Source organism: Bactrocera tryoni, chromosome 5 (assembly GCF_016617805.1).
Source record: "Bactrocera tryoni isolate S06 chromosome 5, CSIRO_BtryS06_freeze2, whole genome shotgun sequence".
Classification (NCBI taxonomy): domain Eukaryota; kingdom Metazoa; phylum Arthropoda; class Insecta; order Diptera; family Tephritidae; genus Bactrocera; species Bactrocera tryoni.
The window spans coordinates 63083299-63103823 of record NC_052503.1 but is presented as its reverse complement, the minus strand read 5'-3'; the positions used below and the strand labels follow the sequence as shown (position 1 = coordinate 63103823).

The following is a 20525-nucleotide window of genomic DNA, read 5'->3' as shown; positions in this document are numbered from 1 at the left end:
ACGCTTATGCAATGGTCTTGCCTCTACGAGCCCAAAGAAGTGCGCGAGCTATTTTAGCCGGCAATTTACACTGCACCCTTAGTAGACAAAATCAAGCGATGTGTTAACTGACGGCTGCGCAAAATGCCAAACGACTGCGCGCCACTTACTTCACCTCACCGATGAGAAAGTTCAGAAAGCCATCAACAAATCGAAATTATCTAAATCCATTGGCCCTGGTGGAATCAACATGCTTATGCTAAAGTATCTAGGCTCGACGGGAGTAAGTTATCTCACCAAGTTCCTCAATCTGTCGCTGACCACTCTTCAGATACCCGATGTGTGGAAAGTCGGAAGAGTGGTCCCATTACTGAAACCTGGAAGTCCCGCCAACAAAGGGGAGTCCCATCGTCCGATAACTCTCCTCTCTCCAGTAATGAAGACAATTGAGGCCTTGCTACTCTCGACCATCACTCACCACCTGAGCCTAGCCAGCCACAAGCATGGATTCCGAAAAGTGCACAGCACCACCACAGCACTTAGCGTCATAAACGCTCAGATAGGTCGTGGTCTCAACCAGAAACCACCCTGTAAAAAGGACGCTCCTCGTAGCGTTGCAGGACATCGAGGAAACTACGCTTCCTCCGGGATGGAAGAGGTGGACAATGAACTAACTGAGCGGTCGACAATCATCCGTACTATTCGAGGTGAAACATCTAAACTGAGAAAAATTAAACTGAGGGTTCCGCAGGGTTGTGTCCTCTCCCCGCTTCTGTTTAACTTCCACATCTCGAAGCTCCCACAGCCACCAGAGGGAGTTTCCATAACCTCGTACGCTGATTATTGCACGATATTGACGTTGGGCAATGGAATCGATGGCATGTGTTCAAAGGTAAACGGCTATCTCTCCGACCTTTCTCGTTTCCTCACTGCACACTTTTCCTCACCAAATCCACAGCGACCATATTTACGAACTGGACGAAGGAGTATAGACTTGAGCTTAATATTGCAGTCGATGGTCTCAAAATTCCGACTGTCAATAATCCCAAGATTTTAGGTGTAACTTTTGATAGTCAGTGCTCCTTCACTCCCCATATGACCGCGATTATTGCCAAGGTACAGAGCCGCAACAAAATCCTCAAGTCGCTGGCCGGCAGCACATGCGGAAAAGACAAAGAAACGTTGTTGACAACATACCAACATACCTAAAATACCAAACTTGTTACGGTGTCAAGACACATATCTACCAAGTTTCATCGAGATATCTTAATTTTTACTCAAGTTAAAGCTTGCATGAAGGGATAGACAGGCGCACAATCCACCGGATTTCAATTCGTCTCGTCATCCTAATCATTTATATATACAAGTATATAACCCTATATCTATCTCGATTAGTTTTAAGTGATAAGTACAACCGTTAGGTGAACAAAAGTATTATACTCTGTAGCAACGTGTTGGAAGAGTATAAAAAGGCAATTCAATATTTTTAAGCAACAATAACAATGAATTCTTGAAAAGTGAGGTCAATACCTAAGAAATTTTTCGTTCACTTAATACTGAATCAATGCAATTACTTACATAATCGTTCGCAATAAAATCTCGAGCGCTTCTCGAAAGTGCACAAATTCTTCGACAACTGTTCATTAACAAATCATCTGTGAAAAATTATTGCAGCTCATTAAAGAGTAGTCAACGCAGAAATAAAGCCGAAATTGATTCATCAATCAGACGATGAGGGTCCATCATGGGTGCTGACAGCAGCTCATAACGGCACATAAATTAAATTGAGCAATCAAATGACAATGATGACTTAATCAACTCAAGCCATGCGTGTCGCCAAACCGCAAACGGCAAATACACCAAGTCAACACACACCCACGAACTGATGTGGTCAAAATGTGAAGAAAAAACAGAAAAGAAAAAACAAAACTTTGCAAAAGTTTGGTGAATAGACAAACCGGAATAGAAGCAAACGAATAAATCTATCAAATGCCAATGACCTAAATATCGTACAATTATGTCGCGTAACTTTTCCCGCTCTTCATGTGTGTTTGTGTGTATGTATATGTGCACTTGTTTGCTTGTGCTGAGAAAATAGTAGACGAAAGCGAGGCAGCAAGTTAAGATGCATTCAAGTAAATAATTTTCCGCACAAGCAACAACTCAACACAACTAATACATACATACTCTCAAATATATACACACACGCAAACGAACATACATACATACATACATGCAATAATCACTCGTTCACCCACTCACCTACCCATTCAAGCACTCACCATTTAGCCGCCCATTCATCGATCCGTCTGCACTCAGCTCCGAGCCGTGTGCCGGAGTAGAGGCACATTTCCGCTTCACTTTCATTTTGATGGGCGATTGACTGTCAGTGAAATCGAACGTTTTGTCATTGGCATCAAATGTTCCGGTCTGAAATGGTGAACTACCAGCGAAACGCACGTACATATTGACGTTGGTGAAATTATGTATATTCGCCTATACGTTGCCTTCGTAGCTTTTCGTATAAATATGGGTCACTCGATGTACCGTTATTGATGTGATTGTACGGCGAGCAAGCGAAATGAAGCGGAAATGGAAAATGAATGACACAAAATAGGCGCAAACGCATTTGCCGGCGCAGAAAAAAACACACAAAATAAATACGCAAAACAAAAACAATAACAAAAGAGATGAGTGTGCAAAGAGTAATACAACAAAGACCAATGGTAAAGTGATACTGTCACCAAAATACTGCGCATCATATTTAGTTCCAGGGACGACAAAAAAAAAACACATTCGGACATTGAATCGTGCGTGGCGTATGAGTGACATGGATATACGCAATACACATTTGGACGTCGATACGTCGCATACACTCATGCACGTACTCGTACTCTTATGTATATACAAGGTCTGTCGCAAAAGAAACAGAACTTTTTAAATATAACTGTTTCTGGTGGCGCCATCTATTGGTGGGTATATGAAATAAAAAGTTTGATCTCTTGTTGACATTTCGTAAAAATTTTAAGACAATTGGATAACTACAATCGATGTTATCGATCAAAAAGTGACAGCAGCTTTTGGTCATCGGTCGTAAAATGCATTTTGAACAAAGAGCAAATATTTAATTTTGTTTTAAACTTGGGAAAACGTTTACTGAAAAATTTCAAATGATGAAAAAAGTTTATGGTGATCAGTGCCTATCCCGTAGTAATGTGCGTGAGTGGTTTAAGCGATTCCAAGAAGGTCGTGAGGACCTCTGTGACGATCAGAAGTCGGTCGTCTTCAGAAGTCAAAAATAAAGACAATGCTGATTTGTTTTTACGATTCCGAAGGTATTGTACACCGAGAGTTCGTCCCACCTGGCCAAGCGATTAATGCTGTGTTTTACCTTGGTGTTATCGCATTCGTCATGCTCGACCACAATACCGTGAGGCAGGGTCCTGGCGCCTGTTGCACGATAAAGCGCCGTGTCATCGGTCGACGCTTGTCACTGATTTTTTTGACAAAAAACTTCATATTAACCATTAATCACTCACCCTACTCACCTGATCTGGTACACTGTGATTTTTACATATTTGGAAAACTTCATTTGTCCATGAAAGGACACTGGTTTCAGGACATTTCAGCTATCCAAAGGGCGACGACCGATATTCTCAAGAGCTTTCCGAAAAATGACCTTAAACACTCATTTGAAATGCTAATTGTTTGGGCTAAACGCTGTATCGAAGCACAGGGAAACTACTTTGAATAAAAAAATATAACTTCTGAAAAATAAAAATTGTTTGTTGTTTTTTTAACAGTCCTGTTTCTTTTGCGACAGACCTTGTATATGTCGACTGGTGCGTTAGAATCTGCTAGCTGAGAATTTCATGACATTTCATCGATTGGAAGTGAAGTTATTGTGTTTTAAGTGTCAATATGATTGTGTTATCGGTGCGAAAATGAGCTTCGATTAAAGAGCCAACATTAAATTTTGTTTTAAAATTGGTAAAACTTTTACCAAAACGTTTCAACGTGAGGATATAAATGACGATCAACATGTGGGCCAATCGTAAGCCTTGATCACCGAAAATTCCATCGAAATTGTGCGTGAATTCATCAAAAATCAGCCGAAATCAGCATTGAAATTCATGGTAATGAAATTGAACCTCTCCAAAACATCGATTTATCGCATTTTGACCGCACATTTGGGCTTACGAAAGGTGTGTGCACGGTTTGTTCCGCACAAATGGACTGACGAACAAAATGGGAATGCGTTATTGACGTATGACCAAGCCGAAGGCGAACAAAGGTCTTTATGTTTTGGCAACGGCCTGATGGTGGATAAGCAGGTTATTTCCACTCCATGTTGCAGATGACGTAGTGGTGTTGCGCATTATTCCAAGCATTAATTTATGGCTTTTTTTTGAAGCGATTAGTCGAAAACAATCAATGGTTGTTATATCGGTACATAATCATCATGAAATTTCCTAGTAACTAATTAACTTCAAACTTCGCTTTAAATCAGTTACGTAAAATAAAACAGCAATTTGGATATACATATTTCCTATTTTATTTATTATATTCGACTCTACTGCCTTGGGCATTGAGTACCTATGGTATAGTTTAAATGCATTAGATACTAAGATAAAAGACTACGTCTAAAATTTAATTAACGCGACTTAGTATAGATATAATTTTTTGTATATGCCACGTCAGATTTTTCATAAATCTCTTAAACTATGAATAACAGCTTCATTACTTTAATTTATTATATTACGCCACTTTCGAGTTCCTTTTACTCATTTTACTATGGATAATCTGTTAAAGCACACAATTTTTTCAATTTTTTTTCATTTTCTTGCGCTTTCAGGTTGATATCTCCTGCCGCAATACCAAACAAACGGTCAGCTCTATATTGACACGCACAAACTTTGTCACACTCAAATATGTCACCGACAATTGGGGTACAGATGCGAATGGTTTCAAGCTGGTCATAACATCGGTGAAGGATCCAAGTGAGTACATACCTACACTTAGGCAACTTTTCAACGCAGACACTTAAAAGTTAAGCAAGTTTAAGAATGCAGTTTTAAATTAACTCGCAAAACTTGCTAATTGACTTTAAAGTTGAAGGGACAAACACTTTTCTTATTATAAACTGAACCTGATGCAAATTTCTCAGCTTATTTACTAACGGATTTCTCTCTTTTCTATTTTCATTATATGTTGCGCTGTTTTTGCTTATGCAAATGAAAAGAACACACCTGCAATGATTTCACCTGTGCAGCGCGTGAGTTTTGCATAAGTCCGGATTTACTCTGCGATGGCATTAATCATTGTGGTGACAATTCTGATGAATCGGTGTGCCAAAGTAAGTATGAAATCAACACTGTGCGGGTGTGATAGAAAAATAAGTTAGCTTCCTAATAATATATATAAGCTTTTACAATAATTCAGTCAGCTTGGGAAATTGAAATACTTGTATTTAATTGAGCAACAGCCTTACCTTTTGAATTTTTCGAAGTTCAGTTATAGTCGTGCGAATGTAAGCGCGTATTATAACAGCATTTCTATCCGCATAATTTCAGGCGAAACAGCTGCTACGGTCTTCGGTGTCGACATGACCTGGTTCGTGCTGATCGTGGTTGGAATAGTGCTGGTCTTAAGCGCCGTTATTGTCGGTATTTCGATATGCGTTTGCAGACGGCAGGAAGAGTCAAATCTCAACCAGAATACCGCAATACAAAGTAAGCACACTCATAGCATTTATGGTATACACTCGCAAGTAATACCGAAATAATATTTTATATATTATAACTCACCTTTAGTGCATCACACCGCCGAAACGAATGGCTCATCGAAGCATTTACATTATCATCATGGCGGCACATTGTCGCGCGAACACACACAACTGCCCCCGACGTCGGGAAACTGGCATCACCCTGCGGGACCTTACGGGTACCACCGCATTCTACGCAACTTATCGAAGATGGCCACCAAAGTCCGTCCCATTTGGTGCTTAGCAAATTCCGTCAATTAGGTCAAGATCTTTCACATACAAATCCGGCCGCTGCCGCCGCCGCCGCTACGGCGGGACTCAATCAAACGAACATTTCAGTAGCTAATCAAAATGCCGCCGCCGCCGCAGCGGCTGCTGCAGCTGTTGGTGCTGCACAGAAGGATGAATGGTTCGTTTAGGTAGAGACCGAGGTTCGAGGCTGAGCAAAAGCTTAAGTGAAGGGATCAATTAGACTACAGGAAAATGTTTTACTTAACAATTTTTTAATTGAAACAAGGATTTTGCATGGCATTAAATGAAGTAAGTACGTTTGGGCATAAATAATATTAGATCTTAAAAACAGTTTGAGCTTTGGAAAGTGAAAGCTTCATTTATGAATTTTCCTCCCAAAATATGTTTTCGGCAAATTATTTTAAAAATCTGAAACCAATTTTGCGTACAAAATATATGTTATATTATAATAAAGTGGAGAATAAATTTAATTGACAAAATAGACTAAAATTTAAATGCATTTTGAAATTTCTGAAGTTTTTGTTTGCGAACCAATGAAAGTTCGAAATTGGAACTTCTTTTATTAGTTTAAAGCTTTTCAAAACAAACTATTTTGATTTAGATACTTGTTTATACGCAGTAGTTTAAAGCGATTTCGGGGTAATATAATTAGAAGAGGTTATTTTAAAGCTTTCATAGATGAAAGTTCTTTCACATAATAAATTCAGAAAAAATATTATAAAAAAAGAAGACGGACCGAATAGCCTAGTATCTATTGCCAGCACAACAAGCGTTAAGCCAAAATTAAAAAATCGAATGTTATTTGAAAAGTCAGAAGAGTTTAAGCTATATGAAAATTATATCTAGCTTACAAGATTTAATAAAAAGCTCTTTTAGCCTTCACAAATTCATAAATTCTCTATTAAGAGCTTTCGAAAAATTACATTATTATAATTATTATAATTAATTATACTGAGCTCGAAAATCAAAAAAATAATGAAATTATAAAGCTCTATTAAAAACTTTAGCAAAATAACAAAGATAGAATTCGAAAAACATTAGCACTAGCAAGGTTATAATATTGAATTTGAATGATCTACTAAAAACACTTGAGCTTTCACAAAACCATAAAAGCTCTATTAAGAGCTTTCACAAAATAGTAATCAATTAATACCAAAAAAAACAAAATATTTCAAAAACATTATATTTAATTTGAATAACTTATTAAAAGCACTTGACGTTTCACAAAATCATAAAAGCTCTATTAAGAGCTTTCACAAAATTTTAATCTATTGATACCAAAAACAAAATATTTAAAAAAAAAATTTATTTATTTAAGTTGAATAATATATTAAAAGCACCTTAAGCTTGCACTAAAGTCTGTAAGCCTTCTTGAAAGCTTTTCATTTGAGAAATATTTTTTCACTAAACGTACTTCAACTTTTCTTCATTACAGGACTGTACAAAATTTAACAACAACAAATTTAGTGGACATCTACGCGCAGGGTGATCGTTAAGAGATTTATAGTACCCAAATCTCTTGGCGTTGAGCACGAAAATTCTCAGCATGTATTTTGCAAAAGCATGACAGAATTTTTTTTGTCGGATAATCAACGCAACTTGTATATAAATTATAAATAAATAATTAATTTAATTTAATGTAATTGTAATTGATTGAAATTGAAGGAAATTATTTTTAATGATTAATGATTACAGATATTATAATGTGTAACAGTAAAAATATTAGCAAAAAATGTGTAATAACAAATATAGAAAACACTTAAGTAAAAAAGATTTGTAATTTTAAGCCTAAAATATAAAATTGTAACAAAAAGTAAAAAATCTTACGGTAAATAGCTAAGCAGTTAGTGTTAGCCTAAGGTATGTATGCTCCTTTTTTTACAACCAACCATTGAATTAAGCGAGTAAACAAAATAATGAAATTTATAAAGAGAAAATGTAAAATTTTTTGAAATAGAACTTCTTTTATATTAAGATTTTAATAGAAAGAAACTTACATATATATTTGAAATACAAGTTTAAATATAAATGATTTTACCAGCTTAAATCAATAAAGAGTAATAGATGATTTCTCACTTCAATTACTTTTCTTGCATTTTTATCTTTCTTTTCCTTGAATGCTTTGTTAACAACATAACTATTACTGTAAAGAGTAGAGTAAAAAAGAAAAATACTGATAACGAGTTTTCATAAAATATTTGGTAGCTTTTGTGGATTGTTGTCTGCGATAATCACTACAAATAAAAATTTCTCTGTACTCAAATTTTAAAGCTTTCATATATTTTATTTGAAAGCTGTTAAAAAAGTTGTTTATAACTCAAAGTTTATATATTGTAGCATGCGAAATGATGAGCTTTCGATTGTTCCCATTTATACAAGTTGAAACTATGAAAGCTTTCAACATCAAAAGCTCACTTCTAGAAGCTTTCGTATAGATGAACTTACGCTATTTTAAAATTGGAGAATTTGAAATTGCGAAAGCTTTTAATTGCAAAACTCGCTTAGCGTTTTATATAAAGCAGTTGAAACTCATAAAAGCTGCTAAATACATGGAAACCGTTACGCCAAGAACATAATGTGAATCTAAAAGGCATCAAAACTCAAAGGAAACTGTTAAAATGAGACAACAAAAACTGTAGAACTGCAACGCCTAGTAATAGGCAATATTCCAATACAAATGTATCCAATAGTATTACAAGTCAATGTCAACGGCAATGACATACCTAAAAAGTTACTTCCAAAATGGGAAACTAAAGTTTTTAGACGTAAAACAAAAGGAAAAAAATACAACAAAAATTCAAAACTGTAAAATAAACGCACTTTGTGTGCATAAAGCAGGGCAGTGCAATAATTAATTAAAGCGAGGTCGTAAAATACAGTTTGATTTTAATAAACTAAATCGATTATAATAAACAAAATCTTAGCGAGAAAAATTCCATAACAGCTATTAGTTATTTTGAAAAAAATATATTAAATTAAATAGTGCAAAACTCAAAAATCCATTAACAGTAGTAAAATAATGAGAAACTAAAGCCATTTAAAGCAAGAAACCAGAACTCAATTAAATATAATAATAAAAAACAACAACAACAAACAAGGGATGTAAATAGTTGACAATACAGCATATTATAAATCGCAAAAATAACACTTACTTAAAAATACATAATACTATTAAAGGATAATTGATGATATTGAAAGGCAGTTACAAAAACAAAATTATTAGAAGGCAGTCATTGAGAATTTTAAAAATTTTGGTTATAGTACATTGAATTCATTCGAGCATTCATAATTTATTCAAAGATGCCTAATTAGTTCATAGCTCATCAACTTAAAACTTTAAAGGCATGATTTTTTCTTTCTTAGACATAAATCGTTTAATGAAAATAATATTTTGTAAAGTCACTGCAAGCCATGATTAAACATCACATAATGAGTAGAGCTGAAATTTCACAATTCATGAAAAATAACATAAAATGATGAATTATAAGAGATTTTGCGATTCTAACACATCATATTATAAAAGATCAAAACATCACGTGATACAACAGCGCATGCCTAAAAATCATATGCAGAAAGTTATAAAAAAGAAAAAAAAGAAAAAGGGCTAATAGTGCAACATCGCTTGAAAAAATCACGTTTTCCGTCAGTCACCAACAAATATCACAAGATTCGCAGGAGCGTCACTGAGTTGCATTTAAAGTAGGAAAGTTCGTATTTTTTTGAATACTACATATAAACTCGGCATTTTTATAGCTTTTGAGATTTCAATACATCACATCATGAGATATCACTTGATCAGACATCGTATGATGATCACATCTTTATATAATTTTTTAGCTTTTGAGATTTCAATACATCACATCATGAGATATCACTTGATCAGACATCGTATTATGATCACATCTTTATATAATTTTTTAGCTTTTGAGTTTTCAATACATCACATCATGAGATATCACTTGATCAGACATCGTATGATGATCGCATCTTCCTCAGATTTTTAAAATTTTTTTAACACATCTGCCATAATTTTCATAAAAATCACTTAATATGACAACACTTCAAAAAATATAGCTAGATGTAGTAAGATATCAAATATCATACGGTTATGAGAAAATTTTCGATTTTGATGATTCTATGATCACACATTTATACATACTATGCTCACGAATCGCGCGATCAGGAATCACATGCATACACATCATATAAAAATTAAAAAGATTTAGCAAATCAAATGATATTATCTTTCATACAAAACGTCATACCATTTAGTAACATCAACACAATTCCGCAGCTCGCGGCAGCTTAAATTGGCGCCAAATTGTCATATATATAAAATATATATTTTAATATGTTGTTATTATAAGTTGGGACCATTATACCAAGCAAAACATTATTTTTTTTATAAATATTTCAAAATTGTCATCACGTGATAAAAATATGACATCACATGCAACAAATTCTGCAAGTGTGATAGGCATTTTTCCTTACGCTGCTCATATTTAAACAATTCTAGCTCAGTATTGTACCATATTGTTTGCACTAGCAACTCTAATCATATCACGTCACACTATAGTCACATTACCTGTATATCAATATCACTTATTATGTACGGAATGTATATCCAGATATATAAAAAGCATTAACAACATATCATTTTCATTTTATTTGATTGTCATGTTATGATATGTCATATCATCAAAACAATTTTTTTCACAAAAAAACAAAACTCCTCGTCACATCACTTGCATATTCAAAGCGTTCTACAACAATTTAGAAAATAATCACTACAAACGCCATAAAATCATTAAAAAATAAAATCATCAAAAATATTTATAAACTAACAATATCGTACATACCGTTACCACATACGACAACTTCAACTCCAACACATTACTAACTCCGCAGCGAACCAATCATACTAAGTACGAGCAAATCAAGTCCAATCAGTCACGCCAACACCACTAAAATAAGCAAAGGGAAATATGAGACACAAAAGACAATACGAATTCTGTTTTAATTTTTGATTTTATACAAGAAAGCGTAAGCAAAATAAAGAAATTTAAAAATTGTTCTGAGAACGAGATAAACTAGACAAATGATGTGGCCACATACAAAGAAATATACATATATGTATAATAACTAAAATGAACTAAAAAACGCGCTCTCCAAAACAAGCGAAATAAAAAATTCCACACTAAACTATTTTCTACTAAGAACTTATATAATTACTAAACAATATGCATACAAATATTTTAAATAAAAAAAGTAATTAAAAACTCATAAAAGAGAGTAGTTGAAAATAAACTTGATGAAAATCCAAAAAAAATATACTGGCTAAAGCTTGAAATTAAAGAAAATATTATAAAAGTATTATTAACTAAAAGCAAAAACAATAAAGTTGCCACTTAGGCGCAAAAGAATATTCAAACAAACATACATACAAATGAATCAACTCAAATTTTTTGCGATTAAAGCTTAAACGTTAGTACTTCCCGCCGTTTGAACATTTTTTGTAAAAACAAAAACATAATTAAAATACAAAAAATACATTTCAAGTGAATTTACCGACCAAAAATAAACACTCAAATAACAGTACATAGCGTTAGTTGAGAAGGCGCACACATTTGAAAAACTTTCTTTAACTATTTAGATTTTTTTCGGTAATTTAGATGACTTACAACATAAAATTTATTAAAAGTAATATAAAGAAAAAATAAAATAATATAAACTAAAAAGCTATTATTACAAAAACAAAATTAAAAAATAACAAATAAGTGGCAGCTTGCGCCAACAAACAGCACTTTAAAGCTGTGGTTGACTGTAATGTTGAGTTTTGTGTGATGTGACGAAGAATTCTAAACAAACCTAGCTGACTTTTTTACAACAAATGCACTAAAGTGAGGTTAAGGTGTTTTGCTTGTTTCGGTATACCAAATACGAAACTGCTGCTTGCACAAAAATGTGGCAAAAACAAAATTAGGCAACAAATGGACAATATTGAAATGAGTTATTTACAAGTTTAAGCAAGTTTCTGTCGAACTTTTTGACAGCTGTCAGTGATTTGTCAATTTTCAGACTTCAGTAAAATATATATATAATACTTGTAGGTATTGACAGCTGTCATAGCATATTAATTAAAGTTTACAAATTTCAATTTCTAAATGTCAATTTCTTTCAAACTTAAAATCAGTTAAGTATGAGCTTTCATAAAAGCGCAATATCAGTTGGATGTCAATTTTAATTGTAATGAGAAAAATACACTTACATATATAGCAATGAAAACATAATAAAATTTATGCCTAAGAAGGAATGAGTGAAAGAAGCTGGAAAGGTGTGAGATTTGAGTTGCAATTTTCGAAAGTTAAAAGCAAAACAAGAAAGTTAAAAATTATAAAATCAATAAAACAAATTTTAAATGATTTTTCACTGTATTTAGAAAACAGTTTTAAATATGATATATACTTAGTATTTTATACATAATTTTAAAATTTTTTTCACAATTCCAAGCAATACTGATATTCTATAACACTAATTTGTGAAAGTCATTTTTACTAATTTTGGCTCAAAGTAGTGGATTTAAACGCTGAAAATTAATTTAAATACATTTTTTAACTAAACATTTATTGAAAAAAGCTTAAATTTCGTTTAAGCTTTATTTTTTATTAAAATGTTATGAAAAAAGTTTAAAATTAAATAAATTTTAAATAAAAAAGTATTTAGAAACAGCATCTCAAAAAAAATATGTCTCAAAAATTAGTAAAAGTACAGAATTAATTACTAAATATTTCTTGTATAAAATGTCACAATTTTAGCCAACTACTGTTTAAAAATGTGGGAAAAAATTTAAAAAAGTAATTAGTCAAATAAAATATAAATTTATTAGCATAAATTTGGCAGTGAAACCCAAAACAAATACAAATAGTAAAACAACCGTCAACACCAACAACATTAGCGCATTAAAAAATACATCTGGTAACGCTTAAGCGTGGTAGAACAAACTAGAGCAAGGCCGCTACTAAGAAAACTAATGTCATACATACTTTGATGAATATGGAAAGGTTTAGAATGTCTTGAAAAATAGGTTATTTCTGCTAGTTTAAATAAAAATTTTTTGGAAGAAATGCAGAAAAATAAATATTAAATTTGAAAATGTTTACTTTACTTGAGGTGATGCCTTGCTCTTAAAAAATGTTTTATTTTTACAATTTTATTTTGTATTTTTACAAACTACTACTTACTACTTTTTATAAGTGTTGACAGTATAAAAAACACCGCTACTTTTTTACAATACTGTCAAAGCTTTAGTATGACATTGAAAACTCAGTATAATGTTGAAGTGTGGTAACAGTAAGGGAAAGTGTGACTTTTAGACGTTCTTGGAAATTTTCAAAGCGTATAATTTTTGTAAACAAAAAATTTTTGAATTTCCAACTTTTAAAATTAAAAGTTATTTGAGCTAGTTTTTTTTAATTTAATTTTAATGAAATTTTTTTTAATCGAGGTGAATATAAAGTATGAGCTAACAATTCGCTTTGATTACTAATTTTCAGCCACGGACTCTTTTAAATAAAATTTTTGCTTGTAAACTACAATAAATGTACTAATGCAGAGAAAGAAATATAAAGAATACATTTTAAAATATATATACATATATAAATATCACTACCGACAAAAAAGCATTTCGTGTACTCGTCTCTCAAATGTATGTATGTTTAGACAAATGATTAGGCAAAATTGGACAAAAAATATTATTAAAAATTCAAAACATAATCAAGAAATTTAAAAAAGGTATGGCAATGCTGGTAGTACATTAGAAGCGTACAATTGAACAAGTGAAACAGCAAAAGCAAGTAAAAGCTTATGACGGCATGTTGAACAAGTGGAACAGCTGGTAAACGTCAAATGATTGACAGCAAATAGCAGTTAGAAAATTAACTAAACTGTTTAGAAACTAAACTGCATTAGCAACAAAATAGTAAAGTTAAAAAATTAAATTTACAAAACAAAAATAAGCTACAATTTACAGGCATGTAGCTTAGTTTGAACAAAATGTATTTGCAAACAAGAATGGTGATGTAAAATTTGCTGAGAAAAGGCGAGCAATTGCATTTATATTTTTAATTAATAACTATGTTACATTTTTTATTAAAAACTAAACAATACAAATGCAACTTGCATAAATTTAAATTAAAACGTTAATTTATAACAATTTGAGAAACTTAGTAAAAAAAAACTAAACAATTTTCTTAAATGCAATTAATTTAAAGTGAAAAAATAATATTGTTTAAAATAATAATGAGTAAAATAATTGAGAAAAATATCATTAAAAAGAAAACTGCGTAGAAATTTTAGACATTGTTGCACAAAACAATGTTATAGGCGGGGCAAAAGCGGCAAAAGCAAAGCAACTACACAGGCACATACAGCAAATAAAGAAACAATTAATTATAAATGTGTAAGTTTGTAGTGTTAGTACACGTAACAGCATATTTGATAGGTTATAAGCAGAACGCAGGAAGGCATGCTAGTTGATTGGACAATTTGTGCGCGCTAGTGTAGTTGAATATAAGAGACATAGTAGAAAAAACAGTGCGCGCACAAACAATCGAAACAGTTAGTAGTTGGCAAGGGACAAGCACTGATATCGAAAACGAAAATTATTAGGCAAACACAGCATAACAAGAAAAAATAATCAATTAACTGTTAATTTTAAACAATTGTACGTACATTTAACAGTGCAGGCAAGTTAAGGAATTTGTATAGTGTGCGGGCTAAATATAATTAAATACGATGGTATGCATACGGTTGATAATTAAATAAAAATAATAATATTAATTATAATTAAATAAAGTAATTAAATTTAATTGAATTGTATTTGAAGAACAGTTATAAAGCATTAATATGTAATTGAGATGTGCATTTGAATGGATGGTTTAAGTAAAACAAAAAATTAAAATTAAAAATAATTAAAAAACAAACACAAAGATATTATATACAAAAAATATAATATTGAAAGTAAATTGCTTAGCTTTGTGTTAAATTGCTGTTAAATGTATAAGTATCAATTGAAAATAATAATGAATATTTAAAAACGATATAAACTGAATACTATTATAATGAAATAAAACACAGAAACACAAACGTACATAAACCAATGAAAAACAATAAAGAATTGTGAAAAATATACCAAAAAAATATTTAAAAATAAATTTGTTTATTTTACTTTAAATCAATGAGGGAAGGGAAAAAATTTAGGGTGTTCGGTCATCGTCATCGATTGGGGAATCGGGTTCGCCTTCTCCTGACGTTGCACTTTCACTGCCATTCAGCAGAGTGGAGAAGTGTTTCCTCCATAATTTTAGTATGCTTTGGCCATCGATCACTAGATCACCTTTGGGGGTTCTACAAGAATATGCACCGGTCTTGAAACCTTCTGTTAGCCGCCGCATCTTTTCGTAGAATTTTCGAGCATTACCACTGTCGGCCAGCTTGTCAAGCTCTTCATACTCACGCATTTCATCCTCTTTATTTTTCTGCCTGCAAATGCGTCTTGCTTCCTCTTCAACTCTCGGTATCTCACGTGTTGTGGTCGATCGTAACGTTGCAAGGTAGGCATTCTGTTTTCTCTCCACTGCGATACGGCATTCCTCGTCGTACCAGCAGCTCTTTTGCATTTTCCGAAAATCAGTGGTTTCGGTAGCAGCTGTACGTAAGAAGTTTGAAATGCCGTCCCACAGTTCCCTTATTCCGAGTTGTTGACGAGTGCTCTCAGAGAGCAGGAATGCAAGCCGAGTAGAAAATCGTTCGGCTGTCTGTTGTGATTGCAGGTTCTCGACGTCGAACCTTCCTTGTGTTTGTTGACGTGCGTTTTTGCTGCAGGCGGGTGCGAATCTTGGCTGCAACAAGGTAGTGGTCCGAGTCGATGTTAGGACCTCGGAGCTTACGCACGTCTAGAACACGGGAGACGTGTCTTCCGTCTATCACAATATTGGATATTTGCTAGCATTCAAGTGATAAGAAATTATTGTTTTGGAACAATTCAACGATGTGATATTATATGAAAAGTGCATAATATTAGTGAAATTCATTAAAAATATAAAAACTAGCTAATTAAAATTGGTGAATTTGTAAATTTTAAATACAATAAGCTCAACTATAAGTCAGCGGTAAGGGAATGCTATTTTATATCCCAGCCATTTAAAAAAAATAATAAATTACACACTTTTACCACAATTTGCATTGCATTTACAATAAACTTTTATATGTATTGCAGCCCACCCACATAATTAGAACTACTTGTTTGCTCAAAAAAATCGCTTTAAATGAACCACTAACCTTACACAGAAATTACATCATACAAATAGCTTCATTATTATCAAACATTTATGATTTTCACAAAGATTTGTAGAAAACAAAAGCACGATTCGAAAAATAACTAACGGAAGCAGTCAATTGAACAGTTAGGGAAAATACGAGGGGTGTAATCGGAAGAAGAGACACAAATTTATCGATAATAGCGAGAAAAACATTGAAAATTTTTTAAGTAATATGGCAAAAAAATTAAACAGTAAAGTCAAATTTACATATTTACTTTTATAGTAACTTCTGGACTACAATGTATATTTATTTACCTAAATATCAAAAGTTTTTAAAATAATTTTATATTTACATTTTAAAGACAACGAACAAATATGCAACCATGCTCCATAGCATTGACTGAACACACCACATTTCAAACAGCTGATTGCAGTTCTCTACATTGAATGTACTCCACAGAATATTTGCAAAATTCTAATCTAACCTAATAGACATAAAGAGTTTTTTAAGTAGCTCAGTGGTTATTTATAAATGGGAACAAAACGCCAATAAACACTGAGTAAATACATATTATACGCATAACATATTAATAAATTTACTAAGGGAAACGTTACGGGAATTGTGATGCAAGGAGTAGGCACTGCGACGACGGATTTTACACAGCCGCAACCACATCATCTGCAGCAGCAACCGCTACAAACACAAACACGACGGAAGCAGCAAGTGCCCATGAATAATGTAAATGATTGGAGGCCATTCGTTTACGGTGGACTAGCGTCAATAACAGCGGAATTTGGTAAGTGCCTTTACGTTTGCTATGGCAAGGGCACAGCAAAGAAGCTTAAAATTGCAGAAACGGTAGTAAACAAAGTATCCTTTGATTGTGCTCAGGCAACGGCGCCTGTCACCAGCTGGCATGACGCAAGTATTTACAAGTGCATAATTTGTGCCTACAAGCCGTTATGAGCGGGTAAACAAGTGCTGTATGTACTTAAATAGCAGAGCAATTGAGTAGGTAGTTGCTTTCGCGAAATTTGTGCTGTGCTGCTAATTGACGTCCATGCTAGCACAGCGCAATGACACGCTTATCTCGTGCTTATTGCTTATATACACAGCATATACGTGCCGCTTGTGTATGTAAATAATAGTATTTTATTATAGAGTTTTTTATTTGTTTTATATAAATGCATTTTTTTTTTCACATTATAATCCACAGGTACTTTTCCGATTGACACCACGAAAACGCGCCTCCAAATTCAAGGTCAAAAAATTGATCAAACATTCTCGCAGCTAAGATATCGTGGCATGACCGATGCCTTTATAAAAATTTCACAAGAAGAGGGCCTTCGTGCCCTCTACTCAGGGTAAGTGCTATTATGAAGCCATAAGTATATATGTTTTTGTGTGTATAAGCTTGCTTGTAGAATAATTTCGAATGTAATAAAATGCTGCTATTAAAATCAAGTTTTATTAAATACGTCTGTGTGGGTGCGAAGTATGAAAAAATGTATTAATGTGTTACATATTATAAGTTATGGAAATCAGAAAACAGATTTTTAACAACTGTTTAATGAGAAAATATTTTTTATTCTGTATTGCTATATGATTAGGGGATTCACAAGTCGTGGTACTTGTTGTATATTTCTATATTTGTATTACTGCTTAAGTAATATTGTGAAGTTCGGTTTGTGATAAATGTCTGAAATTGTATTCAGTGCGTTATTTATTTTTCTTTATCAATCAGCTGTTTCTGTTTATGATAAAATGTGGAAAAGTAATTATTAAGGGAGAAGTAAGGTCCTTTTAAAATTTCAAAAATATATTTATACACAACATTATTGAAATATACATTAATTTCGTTTATTAAGTACAAAAAATTTATTTTGTACGAAAACAAGAAACATATGCGTCTACACTTCAACTGCATATGCGCAGATATCTTCTGTTTATCAGTAGACAAAATTTTCCACATTACTATTAATAGAACCAGCACACAGGTCTTCACTAGCTAATACCAGCCACGATTGAATATTTCAATTTCACATTTGAACCGTATTTAAATAAGTTAAATGACGGGTATTAAGCACTTAAGACGATAAGCTTTAGTAATTGATGATTGAATGGCATTATCAGCTGCTAAAGACGACAAAATCATGACTATCACGTGTTGCACGCAAAATTGTATACTTTAAATGAAAAATGAGCTAACAACGATAAGAAATGTAGATATGTAATTAGCTTCATGATTTTCGTAGCCAATTTGTGTATGTGTATGTGAAAAGTAATTAGTTTTTGCACGTTTCGTGTACGTAACGGCGTAAGAGTTTACGAGGTTATTTAAATTTAACCCGTAGATAAAGAATATTATGAAGGAGCCTTAACTAAGCTGCTTATCCTATCGTTTTCCCCTCCCTTTCAATTCGTTACGCTTATGCTCATTAGCATGTGATTAGCGTCACTTTAAACAAACTTATTTACACATTTTCTTAATTTATTGCAACTATTGTTTATTGTATGAGTTTACCTTTATCAACAATCTATCGTTCGCTATTTGCTATTAGTTGTTTATTAAGGGGCTTGTTCGCACTGAAAATTATAGGTAGTCATAATAAATGAAAATTTATAAACAGCAAAGTGATTAAATTGTTTGATAGTCAACATGATTTTGCTGTTGTTGAAAATAAAGCGGTGAATTTAATTGGTAAACACAAAGCTTTTAGTCTATGCACAGAGTTCCGAATTTTTTAATCAACAAATTTTGGAATAAACATTTAATTTTAATTTAAATTCCATTTTTTAAATCTTCTTTAAGAAAATAAAATATTTTAAGTAACAAAAAAAATATTTATTCAATTAAACTTTAATTTTTATTCAAGAAATTAAAATGAGATATATATATATTTATAACCAAATGCCTATGATTAACAGCAATTAAATATAAATACTACAAAAATACCTTAACTATCCTATTCAAAAAATAACCAAAGCGTTATAAAGCGAAAAAGTTTTGATTATAATAAAATTAGTAAAAATTAAAGTGGGTTTAAAAGTTTAATGCATTGTTTTTAACTCTTTATATGCAACTCTGGTTATAGGTTAAGATATTTTGAAAATGTTTATTAATAATTGTAAAGATAACATTATTTCACATATACAATGTAAATACTTTCTTCAAAACTACTCAAAAATACTCAGTATATCTAAATTTGCCTCCCCACAGCATCTGGCCTGCCGTGCTGCGTCAAGCTACCTACGGCACCATCAAATTCGGCACTTATTATACGCTCAAAAAATACGCGCATAACTACGGTTTACTTGTGGATCATGAAACCGGTGCCGAACGTGTGTGGGCGAATATTTTGTGTGCGGCGACGGCGGGTGCTGTCTCCTCGGCCATAGCCAATCCGACTGATGTGTTGAAAGTGCGTATGCAGGTGCAGGGCAAAGCGGCGCATCAACATGGCTTGTTAGGATCATTCCTGGAAATCTACCGTTATGAGGGTGTTCGCGGGCTATGGCGCGGTGTTGGGCCAACAGCGCAGCGCGCTGTCGTTATTGCCTCGGTGGAGTTGCCTGTTTATGATTTTTGTAAAATGCAATTGATGACTGCATTTGGCGATCATGTGGCGAATCATTTTGTGTGAGTGTGCTGTGTGATTTAGAAAATGTATGTAAATTAATTTTATATTACTTTATAATTGCAGCTCCAGCTTTATAGCCAGTTTGGGCAGCGCCATCGCCTCCACGCCAATCGATGTGATAAGGGTATAAACAATTGTTTACATAATTTTTCGACACTAAGCAGGTTATATTAAGAGCTGAGTCGATTTATGGTAAGGGTCAGCACAGGAAACGTGCTGTTTCGACGGGGTTGGACCACAAGAAAAGGGGTGTTAGATGAGTAGGGTTGACAGGGCATACAAAGAGGTGGCCAGTGTTATGCGGAGACTCATTGCATGCAGGACATATATTGGAAGTAGGAGTTTAACCTGCTACAGTATCCAGAACGAAGCTGCGCTAGGGTCACTCGCGTTTCTCGTGACAACTCGAGCTCTTCGTCTACGATGGGTGGTGATTTGACTCCAAGAATACCATGCACTGGAAGGGAGTCGGTGAAGGTGTTGATAGCCCCACTGTGAATGGCGTTTAGTACCTGTCGGAAGTTCATTGCGTCCGAAGTCCGGTCGGCGTACTGTTCGATGTCGTCGAC

The 20525-nt window shown here is 33.2% G+C and overlaps 2 protein-coding genes across 2 annotated transcripts; both read left to right on the top strand.

Annotated features, from left to right (window-relative positions):
• Positions 1-229: 229 nt before the first annotated feature.
• Positions 230-7637, top strand: LOC120778394. Its single transcript, XM_040110181.1, has 6 exons — positions 230-262; positions 4835-4979; positions 5222-5335; positions 5553-5711; positions 5793-6283; positions 7431-7637. The coding sequence occupies exons 1-5, from the start codon at positions 230-232 to the stop codon at positions 6002-6004; spliced, it is 663 nt and encodes a 220-aa protein (XP_039966115.1). The 3' UTR covers positions 6005-6283; positions 7431-7637.
• Positions 7638-16784: 9147 nt separating this feature from the next.
• On the top strand, positions 16785-20114 carry LOC120778970 (mitochondrial uncoupling protein Bmcp-like). Its single transcript, XM_040111046.1, has 4 exons — positions 16785-17111; positions 17532-17679; positions 19536-19955; positions 20020-20114. Exons 1-4 carry the CDS (start codon positions 16940-16942, stop codon positions 20084-20086), a joined length of 807 nt encoding a protein of 268 aa, XP_039966980.1. The 5' UTR covers positions 16785-16939; the 3' UTR covers positions 20087-20114.
• Positions 20115-20525: the final 411 nt, after the last annotated feature.